The 11,399-nt window shown below is 40.3% G+C and overlaps 1 protein-coding gene across 3 annotated transcripts in view; it reads left to right on the forward strand.

The window, feature by feature from the left end:
- Positions 1–5,751, forward strand: part of fbln2 (fibulin 2) — a 64,112-nt gene extending 58,361 nt beyond the window's left edge. For all 3 annotated transcript variants that reach the window (XM_080026777.1, XM_080026779.1, XM_080026778.1), the window contains exons 16-17: positions 68–191; positions 3,981–5,751. In XM_080026777.1, coding sequence (XP_079882903.1) covers positions 68–191; positions 3,981–4,341 — 485 coding nt within the window. In that variant the 3' untranslated portion in view covers positions 4,342–5,751. The remainder of the gene's footprint in view (positions 1–67; positions 192–3,980) is intronic.
- Positions 5,752–11,399: the final 5,648 nt, after the last annotated feature.

An 11,399-nucleotide genomic window follows, 5' to 3' on the forward strand; every position in this document is an offset into this window, starting at 1 on the left:
TTGAAAATCTGTTCAAATTCAATCTTCTATTCATATCACTGTGTTGTTGTTGTTGTGTTTTCCCCAGATATTGACGAATGCACAGCTGGCTCTCACAACTGTTCTGATGCACAGAGCTGCTTCAACCTCCAGGGAGGCTTCAGGTGTCTCTCCTTTACCTGCCCTCCATACTACAAGAAGGTGTCAGACACGTGAGTCACGCTTTTCTCTCTCCATCTTACCATTCTTCAAATGTTCTGCTCCAAGGTTGCCTTTTGCTTATTTCACAGCCAAGCTAAGCACTTGCAAAGCATTTTCTGCACTTCTCAAGTTTTATTTGTTGATCTGTGAGGGATCTGCTCATAGATGCATTGTGAGTATTTTGCAGTACCATGGACATTTAAAAGTTACTGCCCCTTTAAGCATTGAACCATATCGGTTGGGCTTTTTTTTCTGTAGGTTTCTCCTTAATGAGAAGTACTGTACAGTATATCCATGTCCCTGCAGTGCAGTGTGCCGCTGCACCTAAGGGCTTTGTTAGCTGTGAACCAGTAGCAGTGATAGAGGCTGCCCAGTGTTCCAGTGTGAGTCGCACAGAGCAAGATATACAATGAAGTCAGATGGCTTTGATCAAACCCCGGTGCTTCCTGGGGCCGTCTCTGCAGCTCTACCTCGCTCTGCGCTCCAGTGGACAGAAACAGCACACACTCACACGCTCTCTCTCTCTCTGTCTCTCTCTCTCTCTCTCTCTCTCTCTCTCTCTCTCTCTCTCTCTCTCTCACACACACACACACACACACACACCCTCCACTCGGCCCAAAGGAGGCGTTTTATGAATGTTATCTACCTCACTGTGACGTGGTCTGGTTCCACACAGAGAGACATCTTTCATTCATGGTGAGATTAAAATGTCTCCTGCTCTGCCTTTAGTGTCACCCAGGTTTCGTTGGCTGTGCAAAGTTGAAAGTGAACTTCATCAAGCATTACTCCAGGCTGTACATTCTGAAGGGTAATAGGCAGACACAGAGCATCAGGATACAGGTTTGGAAAGGCCTCCACCCGGCCACTGGAAGACACTCTACTGGTGTTGTTTTGGATCAAATGGACACAGGCACTAGGCCATGGCTGTGTTTTCTTTGACCTAACAATCAGGTCAGGTGTGGCAAACAGCGGCAATTTGATCCTGAGTACTAAACTGAGGCCAAGCTTGTCAGATGTCAAATCAGCTTTATTTGTTATACACTGTAAGCAATTGCTGTTAATTTACGGCCAAATTTTAACAGTAATTTACTGTATTCATGTATTACGGTTCTTTACTGTACTTAGCAATGCATTGTGGGAAGGTACATTTGAAAAGACAGCTCAGAAGCCCTTAACAGTATGATAATGTTTTAAATTACAGTATACTACAGTATTTTTGGGAAAGTGGGCGGGCAACGGCCTTTTTCAGGAACATTAGTTTGAAATGAGCCATTCCAGATAGGACAAACTTCGAAGGACATGTGCTACGCATCAACAAAAAGTCCAGCATTAGGTCTACTCTGCATTGATCGAGTGGAGCGTCTACAAATGTTAAGGTAATATGTTTCTGATCAATTATTTACTCTTAAAATGTGGCTTTAGATAATGTTTGAAATTAAACTAATGCTCAGCAGCCTGTCTATCAAGTGAGTATGTGATTTTAGAATATTGTTTACCAGTGAAGATGAGTTAACTAGCTCAAACATTTATACTTAAGCGCATGTTAGAGTCCATGTATGTTCAAACCTAACAGTGTTGAGCATTAGTGAGTCTTAGAGTCTTAGTCTTTAGAGTAGTAGCCTACTGGTTGTTTTTAGCTAGTGGATAGCCTTTAGCTCCTTGTTAAGAGCTGACGCAGTGGAGCTGATTATCATATCATGCCACCTATACATTTGAATTGAAGCCTAATATATCAACTGTTTCAAGTGTAATACATTGTCAATTTTGAACCCATAAAATAGTTAATTTTTTACAGTCAGTATCTAATCTTTGACTATTCTGATTTCAGATGCTTCAATGGTATAGCCTTAATCTGGAGAGAGGCACAAAGGCCATCCGGGGAACAGTTCCCTCCAAGAAGACATGGTGTGGGGGTCCAGAAGAAGTCAGCTACAGTCAATACACATGTATCAGGTCAGTGCATTCTCTCTCATCTCTCTCTCTCTCTCACTACTACACTTTTGATTGAGTGATGAAGCAACATTTAGTCACAACAGACTTCATCAGCTTTTTCAGCAGTTGTTTCTGTACATTCCCAATTCTAGATATAGTTTGACAATTTTTTTTGTTGCTGTTTTACAGTCTCAACACTGGATCAAATCAAGATGAAGGAGCAATGACAGCAAGGTGATGGTCATCTCTACCCGACCCAGAAGACTCCTCTCAGATACCAGCAGTCTACAAACAGCCAGACTCTTTCTGGAGCTAAGAATGCTCCTATCTCACAAGACTCTTTAAGAGGTAAAAGACAAGCCTATACCTCAAAGGATTATTTTAAGAGGTAAACCACAAGGCTTCCATGAGTTTCCCAAATGATCATATATATGTTTAACAGAGAATGCATTGTATTAAATAAATCAAAATTGTATAGCTGTATTTGTTAATACTGCCCTTAATAAAAGTCTGTTTGATTCACAATATTTTAAGTTGTTTACTGCTTATTTTGCATCACTTCAATATTAATGTATGATATGCATATGTCTTTAGGCCACAGAACAAAACATGTGTAATGTTAGAAGTTTGATATTTTAATTTGCTACATTGAGTTATTGTATTACATTACATCTGTCTAAAGCAAACATTTATCAGTTATCTACTTGCAACCATCTAATCAGAATGTTAATTTATTTTCAAACAGAGAAATACTGCATTTCACTTTTACTTTGAAAAACTGTAAAATATTCAACAGTAAGAATACTGTAGAATTAACAGTAACTTGCTGGCGTCTCTGCTGCCAGTATCTTACTGTAAATTTAAAAAAATACAGAAATATACTGTTTTTTCGATTACAGTAAAATACTGTAAATCAATTTAACAGTAAGGGTGCTGTAAAATAACAGTAACTTGCTGGCGTCTCTGCTGCCAGCAAGTTACTGTTATTTTACAGAGAAATTATTTACAGTGTAGTCCAATATCAATATGTGCCACTCTTTCCAGTATTTTGAATAACAAAGGTAAATTAGACTCTGGCCGATAATGACTTAGTTCATCTGGATCCAGGTTTGGTCATAATCCTACAGAGGTTTCTTTGTTGATGTCACAGCTTGACATAGTTGATGAAACACCTTGGTTTCAAGGGATTACACGTGCTCCTACTGACTCCCACTTCCACAAAAAAGCATATGTATGTTGGCAACAAATATCTGCTATCGTATTGTTGTTGTTTTGGACCATGTAACCAACACTGGCAGTTATGCTTCTACTGTTTCCTTTGAGGTTCTTCTTTTCACCTAGCAATCAGGTCCAGTGTAGCACACTGTGGAATTGTAATCCCAAATTCTAAGTGTAGCTTGGGTATTCATTCGCTAAATCACAGAGCAACAGCATGAGCGCCACCATACATTTTGTGCCAGCTACTAATGTATTCATTATTGGGATGAAAAGGCATTATGGGAGCGTGTAGGCCAGGTTGATGTAGGTGGGTAACAAGGGATGATACATTTGATGGTGCCCATTCTCGTAATATTTTATAAGCCTGCACAGGGAGCAAATATAATGAAATGAGAACAGGGGTGATATGGTCCAATGATCTTGTTCTGGTTAATATGCATGGAGCAGTATTTTGAACAAATTGCGGTTTTCTCATTGTTGATTTTAGTATTTGACATTACAGCTCTTGACTCTTTTTCCCACTACATCCTTGCAGCAGGGAGCGGTGATGAGGACTAGCAAGGCCATATGTAGCGCACTAGCTTCCAACTATTGTCTCGCTCGTCTACTCTCTTCCTTTCACTCTCAACTCTTTCTCCCCCTTTTTGCAGACGGTGTGAGCGGACCAGCTGTCCCACGAACTCCTTGGACTGTCAGAACTCGCCGGTCCGCATCACGTACTACCAGCTCAGTTTCCAGACCAACATCATCATCCCCGCCCAGATCTTCCGCATCGGCCCCTCCCCCGCCTACACCGGGGACCAGATCGTCATGGGCATCGTCAAGGGGAACGAGGAGGGCTTCTTCAGCACCAGGAAGCTGAACAGCTTCACGGGGGCCGTCTACCTGCAGAGACAGGTCCGCCAGCCCAAAGACTTTGTCATAGACGTGGAGATGAAACTGTTGAGGCAGGGGACGTTCACCTCCTTCCTGGCAAGGATCTACGTCTTCATCACATCCAGCTCCATGTAGAAACACAGAGTAAACAGACACAGACTGGACATTTGCATTCGGTGCTTAAGCTTTGTGTGCCTTCCCAGCAAAGAAGCATTATCGAAACAAGACTCTTTGCTGACGACTGTTTGCTTTTTTGTGTCTTTTTTGCAGGCTGGTTGTTTTCTGCAGACTTTTCTATGACAATCCCTATCACCAGAGATACCTTGTATTTGCATTTACCAAAGTATTTTACAGTTTGCCTCTTGATAACGTATCTTAGCCTTTATGTACCACCATTTTGGGGACTACTCAAGCTGTTGGTTCAGACAGTGGGCAAATGCTGCACAGGTCATTGCACAAGAGTAGGTCGGAGGTTTGTGCTTTTTTAGAATTGATCTTCAATGTAAATGATAATATTCATCAGAATTATTTATGAAAGTCTGATGAAACTGATAACCCTTTGCATCACAAGAGGTTAAAGGCACTTTTCACCTGAGGCGCCCTAAAACTGACAAAATGTACAAGAAGTATATGAGCTGACTCAAAAACCCACTTAAATTGTAAATGTGACTGTTTCTATTTTTCTCCGCGCAACATTTTACATTTTTGTGCCTATATGACATGTTCATATATGTCCAGGCCAATGATTGGTCCATAATGTGAGAGAGAGAGTGTGTGTGTGTGTGTGTGTGTGTGTGTGTGTGCGTGTGTGTGTGCGTGTGTGTGTGTGTGTGTGTGTGTGTGTGTGTGTGTGTGTGTGTGTGTGTGTGCGTGCGTGCTTGTGTTTGTGCTAAATACTTTAATTTGTTTTAAACTAAATGAATTAATCTTAAATGTACTAAACCAACATTTTGGAGGTTAAAAGAAACATACAATAACAATGACTTTTACACTTTATGTAAATTATACATTAGACAGTTTCATTTATTTATGTATTCAGTTATACATTTGATCTACTTTTGTCAGTTTTGGGCCTCCATAATTACCAACCAAATGTGTTGAGATGTGGTTAAAAAAATAGCAGGACCTTCAATTAGTGCATTTTGCTCAGCATTTGGTGTAAATTATAATTATATTTTGTAATGCATTCCGATGAAATGTGTTTTCACTTCAGAGAAAATCAAAGTAGACAAACAGCGAGTGGTATATGGTCAATTCCAGCACTGAGAATATTGATGTAACGTTACTGTTGACCATTGTATTGTTGTTATAGTGTCATATTCTTTCCTTTATTACTGGACATATCCTTTCATGTTACTGTGTTGTTATCATCTCAGGGTAAAATTCATGTTATTTTCTTTACGCTTGACACATTAGTGTGTTGTGACCAGGAATGAATCAGTCTGCTGTCTTAACTCCAGACTGGGCTCACACAATCTTTACAGTTTCAGTTGCCACATGACATTTGCATCTATAAACCAATCAATAAACGATTATCAAACTGTTTTCATTTGCAATTAAAGTACAGTTCAAATTCACTGATCAGTTTCTCCTCATCTATGCTGCCCACTGATGCTCGTCTCCATTTGGATTTAATAGTGAGCCTATATCCCCATCTACTGGTGGAAGCGCAAACAGACCAAGGCCGCAACCCCTTATACACCACTCTATTAAAGGTCACATATTGTGCTAAATGCACTTTTTAAATGTGTTCTAACATATCCATGGGTCCACGGTGTGCCTAGAGACTGCCAAATTATTTTTAAAAAATAACAATCTCTCCTTTTCTCACTCTCCCCCTTTCTGAAACCCCCACCCCTCCCCCCCAATATACTCCAGTCAGAATTCTCCTCGTTTCTGACCTCACAAACTGGAAAGCCAGAAGCTTCCACTGTGCAGCCCACACCCCTATGTCTTATTGGTCCACGGCCCTGACAGACAGAGGGCGAGGCGTATCTGGCTTCGCTTCCGGACAGGGGGCGGGGGGAGCTCAAAGATTGTATATTTACGAGGGGAGCTGCAGCTCTTTTTTTAAAAATAGGCCATTGGGAGATTAGCTGAACATCAGCATAGTACAATAAATTATCTGAAAGTTTTTTTCAGCAAACAATTAAAGAAAAACGTATTAGGGACCACTAAGACCATATAATATGGTGTATAATAGAACCGAAAAGTGTATAATATGGGAGCTTTAAAGGCAATGAAAATGTATTGCTTGTTCACCTATCAACATCAATGCAAATAGAGGTGTTTTTCATAAGACAGAAGGACATTTAAATAATTTAATTTAATTATTGAATTGTGGCAACATTTCATTTAGATGTTTGTTTCAAAATGAACTGCTTCACAATCAGTCAGAGCAGTCCTTATCTGAATCGCTATTATCAACTATTCTAATGTTCCACAAGGAACATTTAGTGTGTGTTACACCCTCCAACATTCCCACCCGGAAAGTGTGTGTGTGCTTTGCTACCTCAGCCTATTAATACATCCCAACAGATAGTCTCTCAAATGGAAAGTATGGTCACAGGTCACCATGAAAATAAACACCACAGTCTGACCGATACAAGGCTTCAGAGGACAATAGGGTGACAAAGTAACGGCAATGTAAATCTTGTCTGCTTGTGATGCTTGGCAGGTAGGTTAGGCCTACAGTGTGTTTACTAGAGCTTTGTTTCCGTCTTGATGCTATGAAACGGTTAATACATTTTTACAACGCAAGTTTAGTTACAACCACAACACTTTTGTTCAACCAAACGCCTAGCGACCAGTGTGGTTGTAGTAATGATTGATGACCACAGGAGGGCGCCTGCACTCACGCTCTGAATGGGATTTAAAGGTGAAGTAAGCGGTGTATTTATGTTAATAGTGTTAAATCGCTCTTTATTCATACAGTGATCACATACACAATGTGCACATATCATAAAGTCGATCTCTCAGTCAGCTGCTCTGCATGTAATCGGCAAATAAACTTATTGGAGGATCCCAGTATGTTTATCCAATCACAAGAGAGAACACTACAAACCGACACCCGTCTCACTCATGGGTGCACGCCAGAGCGACAGATGGGTGAATGTTTATGCGCCTACAATGGCGGAGCAGGTAAAAATCCTTCCCAATGTCTATTTTGATGGTTTTTATCATGTTTTATCACACTTCTGGATCTGAGATGATGCTAGATAACTCGCTGCTTGAAGACCGCAGTGCATTAATGTGGTGACGTAGGGACGAGCGAGGGGACTGCTAACTGCAGTCACTGATAGGCCTTTCACACCAAAATGAACCAAGAGTCAGTTCCAGGCTGGTGTTGGGGTCAGTTCAAAACTGGTTACAGCCTTATCCCAGTTATGAACCGGTTGGTTTCACATCGACCGGAGACAGCCATGGAGCCGGCAAGAGAGCAACGTCATGACGTCACTGTAAACGTGTGTACGTCACCCGACGCCGCTGCTCTTGTGGCTAACGCTAAAGCTACCGCTAGCTTTAAGCACAACAACAGCGGCGAATACGTCTTATTTTTACACTTGTTGGCTCTCGCTTTGCTTTCTTAAGCAAACAGGACCCATACAGCGTATTCTCGCCGGTCAATTTGATCGCTACGTTCGGTAATTATGTTATGTTTACGTCTCGTAGTAGCGGTGTTTTTAAATATGGCGGGCATGAGGTTTGAGTTGCTCTGGTTGGTCAGGATAATCCCTCCCCCAACCGTTCGCGCAAGCAGTTCTTATCAAACCCTGCTCAATCCTGGGGTATGAGTTCCCCCGGTTTTTACGGCCCGGAGCAGGCTCTCTGGCGGTGTGAAACCAAAACACTGGCTCTAACTCCGAACAAGCCCAGAACTAGCGCCGATTTTGCGGCGGTGTGAAAGGCCTATGACAGGAAGTTAGCTAAAAGAACCATTCCGCTTACAGCTCCTTGATTGAGAACTATTGGACTGACTCCATAAATGTCCATGGGTGTAGTACCTCATTGTGGCCACATGAGGGCAGTAACGAGGCGTCATTATAAAGAGATGTATCTTATTGAAACAAGTTCCTCTCACTGAAAATAGACAATAAACAGTTCTCAAACATCCGGCAAATGTACATATAATATAATTTATAAATATAATCTAACTTTTCCTTCATAGTTTTTTATAGAGATTAATTAAAAAATAATATACCAAGAGGCATCTGTTTTAACGTCAAACTGTAGAATTCACAGTCTGTGTGTGCAATAAACACACCGTCATTCTCACTGTACAGTTACATTGTGTAAACAAATCCAATGTTAATTCACAAACGTGCATGTTTATCTATGGTTGTCTCCTTTACAAAGGCCTTTGTTACATACCCTGGGCTGTGTATTAACCCTCTGGGCCTGTTGGTCCATTTTACGGACATTACATTTTTCTTTTCTTTTTATAATTTTGGCTGTCTTCATGCAAATGGCATGAAATCCGGTAAGAAAGTGTATTTTTATATGATTAAGACATTTCCAGCTCAGCTCCTACAGTAAGGCTAAAATACACTGTATACAAACAAGAGTTACATTCAGACTGCTAAGGTCCATAAAACGTCCATTGACACCCAACTCACTGCCATTAAAACATAATTGATGCATGTTTTTATATCTGGGTGTCAATCTGGGCTTCTACCTTGGAATTAATAATTTTTACTACTCTCCACCATATTACGTCATTATGACCCTATTTGGCATAGAGAAAAAACATGCTATTTCCACTAGATGACACTGTAACAATTCCCCCCCTTACTGCCGCCAGGGGGTAGCCTACAGAACTGGCCGATAGGCCTATATAAAAGTACAGATACAAAAATAAAAGATGCAGCATTGGATTAAATACAAATATTATATAAATGACATACATAAAGTGTTTTGATAGTTTTCTTATTTTTAGAATATATTTTTCATATATTGTTTGGTTTCAATTTCAAAGACACTAAATAGAGGTTTCTGATTCGAGTACTTGGATTTGTGAATATGCCATTTAGCTAATAAAATAATAAGGTTTATAATAAAATATTGGTTTGCTTGACTAGAGGTGTAATTGAAGAAACCAAACAATACATGTTCAACACAAAGGGAAAACTTGGGGTCAATGAAACGAGTGATAAAAGTGCAAATATCTTTCCATAAATGATTTGAGTGGGAACAGTTCCAAAATAAATGTGTTACATCTTCAGGGTACATATTACAAAATGAGCAATTGACCTATGTCTAATTTAAATCTTTGCAAAAATAGTTTAGAGGGATAGTAACGGTGTATAATTTTAAAAGATACCTCTTTCATTCTGTTAGTGATCAAAAATGTAGATGGTAAAGTCCAGATTTTCTTCCAATTAAGGTCAGATACACAATTATTCCAGTAGGCAACTACATATGGGACAGAGACTATATCATTTTGGAACAATGATCGTATTCCACAATTATTGTTACGTGTTCCAGGGGAGAAACACACCTTACCAACCGCAGACTCAGTAGGGTCAAGAGGTAGTAAGGTTGGCTTAACCCCTGCTGTACTTCTTAGAAGCATCAAAACTCCTGTAGGGATTGCATCCATGACAATAGCAAATTCCCTTGGAGGAATTGGAATACCATACTCCATGAAAAATTCCTGATATGACATTAAAAAACCATTACAGTCGAGCAGCTGGCTGACCTGGGGCCTGTTTCAGGTAGCTGGTTTTACATACTCTGGGTTTAACCCTGCGCTCTGAGTTGGTAAACTCAGAGCGCAGGGTTGATAAGCAACTCTGGGTTTTCGGTTACAGAACAGTGGATCAGCGTTGGGTTTATCAACTCTGAGCGTGTTCACTCTGGGTGGAGCGTGCATAAAAGCCATCGTCAATGGATCGCTGATAACATGATTCACCATGGAAACAGAAGAAACAAATGATTGATCCTCCCACTTCTCCACTTCTCAAAAAAGAAAAAAAGAAATCTCCGCTCCTCCCACTAGAGTTAGAAATATTAACGAATGATCTTATGGTAGCCTATGGAGAAGAATTAACGGGATATTGTCTCATAACTCTGATCTAATCTCCTCGGCAATTCAGAAAAAAAACAGAGCAAACATTTTTTGTCAAGATAATCATTTCGCTTCCGTATGAGAAGCCATAGTCTATTTTAAAAAGTTACGCATATCAGCTGTAAAGTAATAAAGCTGGCGCGGCACAGCATAGCTTACAGTGCCTAAAGCACTGTGCAGTAAACAGAACAGACTGTCGCTTCTTTTAAATGGGGAGTGAAATACATTAACATCAGACACATTAGGTGACAGTTTCCATTGAAGAGCCTGATTGATTTATTACCAGATCCATTTTCCTTAAGTGATCACAGTTTAAATTATTATATCATTTTTATATTCATATTAGGCTATTTAACGAGGCTTGTCTGTGACTTTAGGATCGCACAAGTGAACTACAACGATCGCGTGCAGCCGCAGCGTTACATGAATCCACCTGACATAAATCTGTTCAGTGGCACAGACGTTAAAAAACATACAATAGGCTACAAATAGGTTTATTAATCTGAATGTAGAGCATGTCACGATGTGTAAGGTGGCCGCCTATATGAACGGACCGAGGGCTGAGAACAAGGCTACTGATCAGATAAATGATTGGTCAAACGTAAAATCATCAGGAAATGATAAAAACATCCCGATGGAGATTTCTATGGAGTGATTTTGCTTCAAACTGTACAGGGACGCGTGTGACAGTGACACTCTTTTTTCAGTCGGAGCTGCAGCGTAAAGTGAAAACAAACTCGGGTAGGTCTAACCACCTATCCAGCAGGTTAGACCCACGGCGTATGTTGCCGCAGTAACTGACTCTCGGTTGCACTGAACCTGCTACCTGAAACGGAAAACCCAGAGTTTCCACCAACTCAGAGCGAACAAACTCTGGGTTGCCTCAAAACCAGCTACCTGAAACAGGCCCCAGGTGTAAACCATGTGCAAACCAGTTCTCAAAAAATAAAGACTTGTTCTTGTACAATATGTCTCTGTTATTCCATATATAACATCTTTGAGGAGAGAAATTATGTTTATAAATCATAGACCATGAGAGAAGCATCTGCTTGTGAAAGTTGGACAATTTTGTAGGGATTTTCTCAATATTATAATTACAGAATAAAACAAAATGCAGGCCCCCTAA

Source organism: Ammodytes marinus (assembly GCF_949987685.1).
Source record: "Ammodytes marinus genome assembly, chromosome: 4".
Classification (NCBI taxonomy): Eukaryota; Metazoa; Chordata; class Actinopteri; order Uranoscopiformes; family Ammodytidae; genus Ammodytes; species Ammodytes marinus.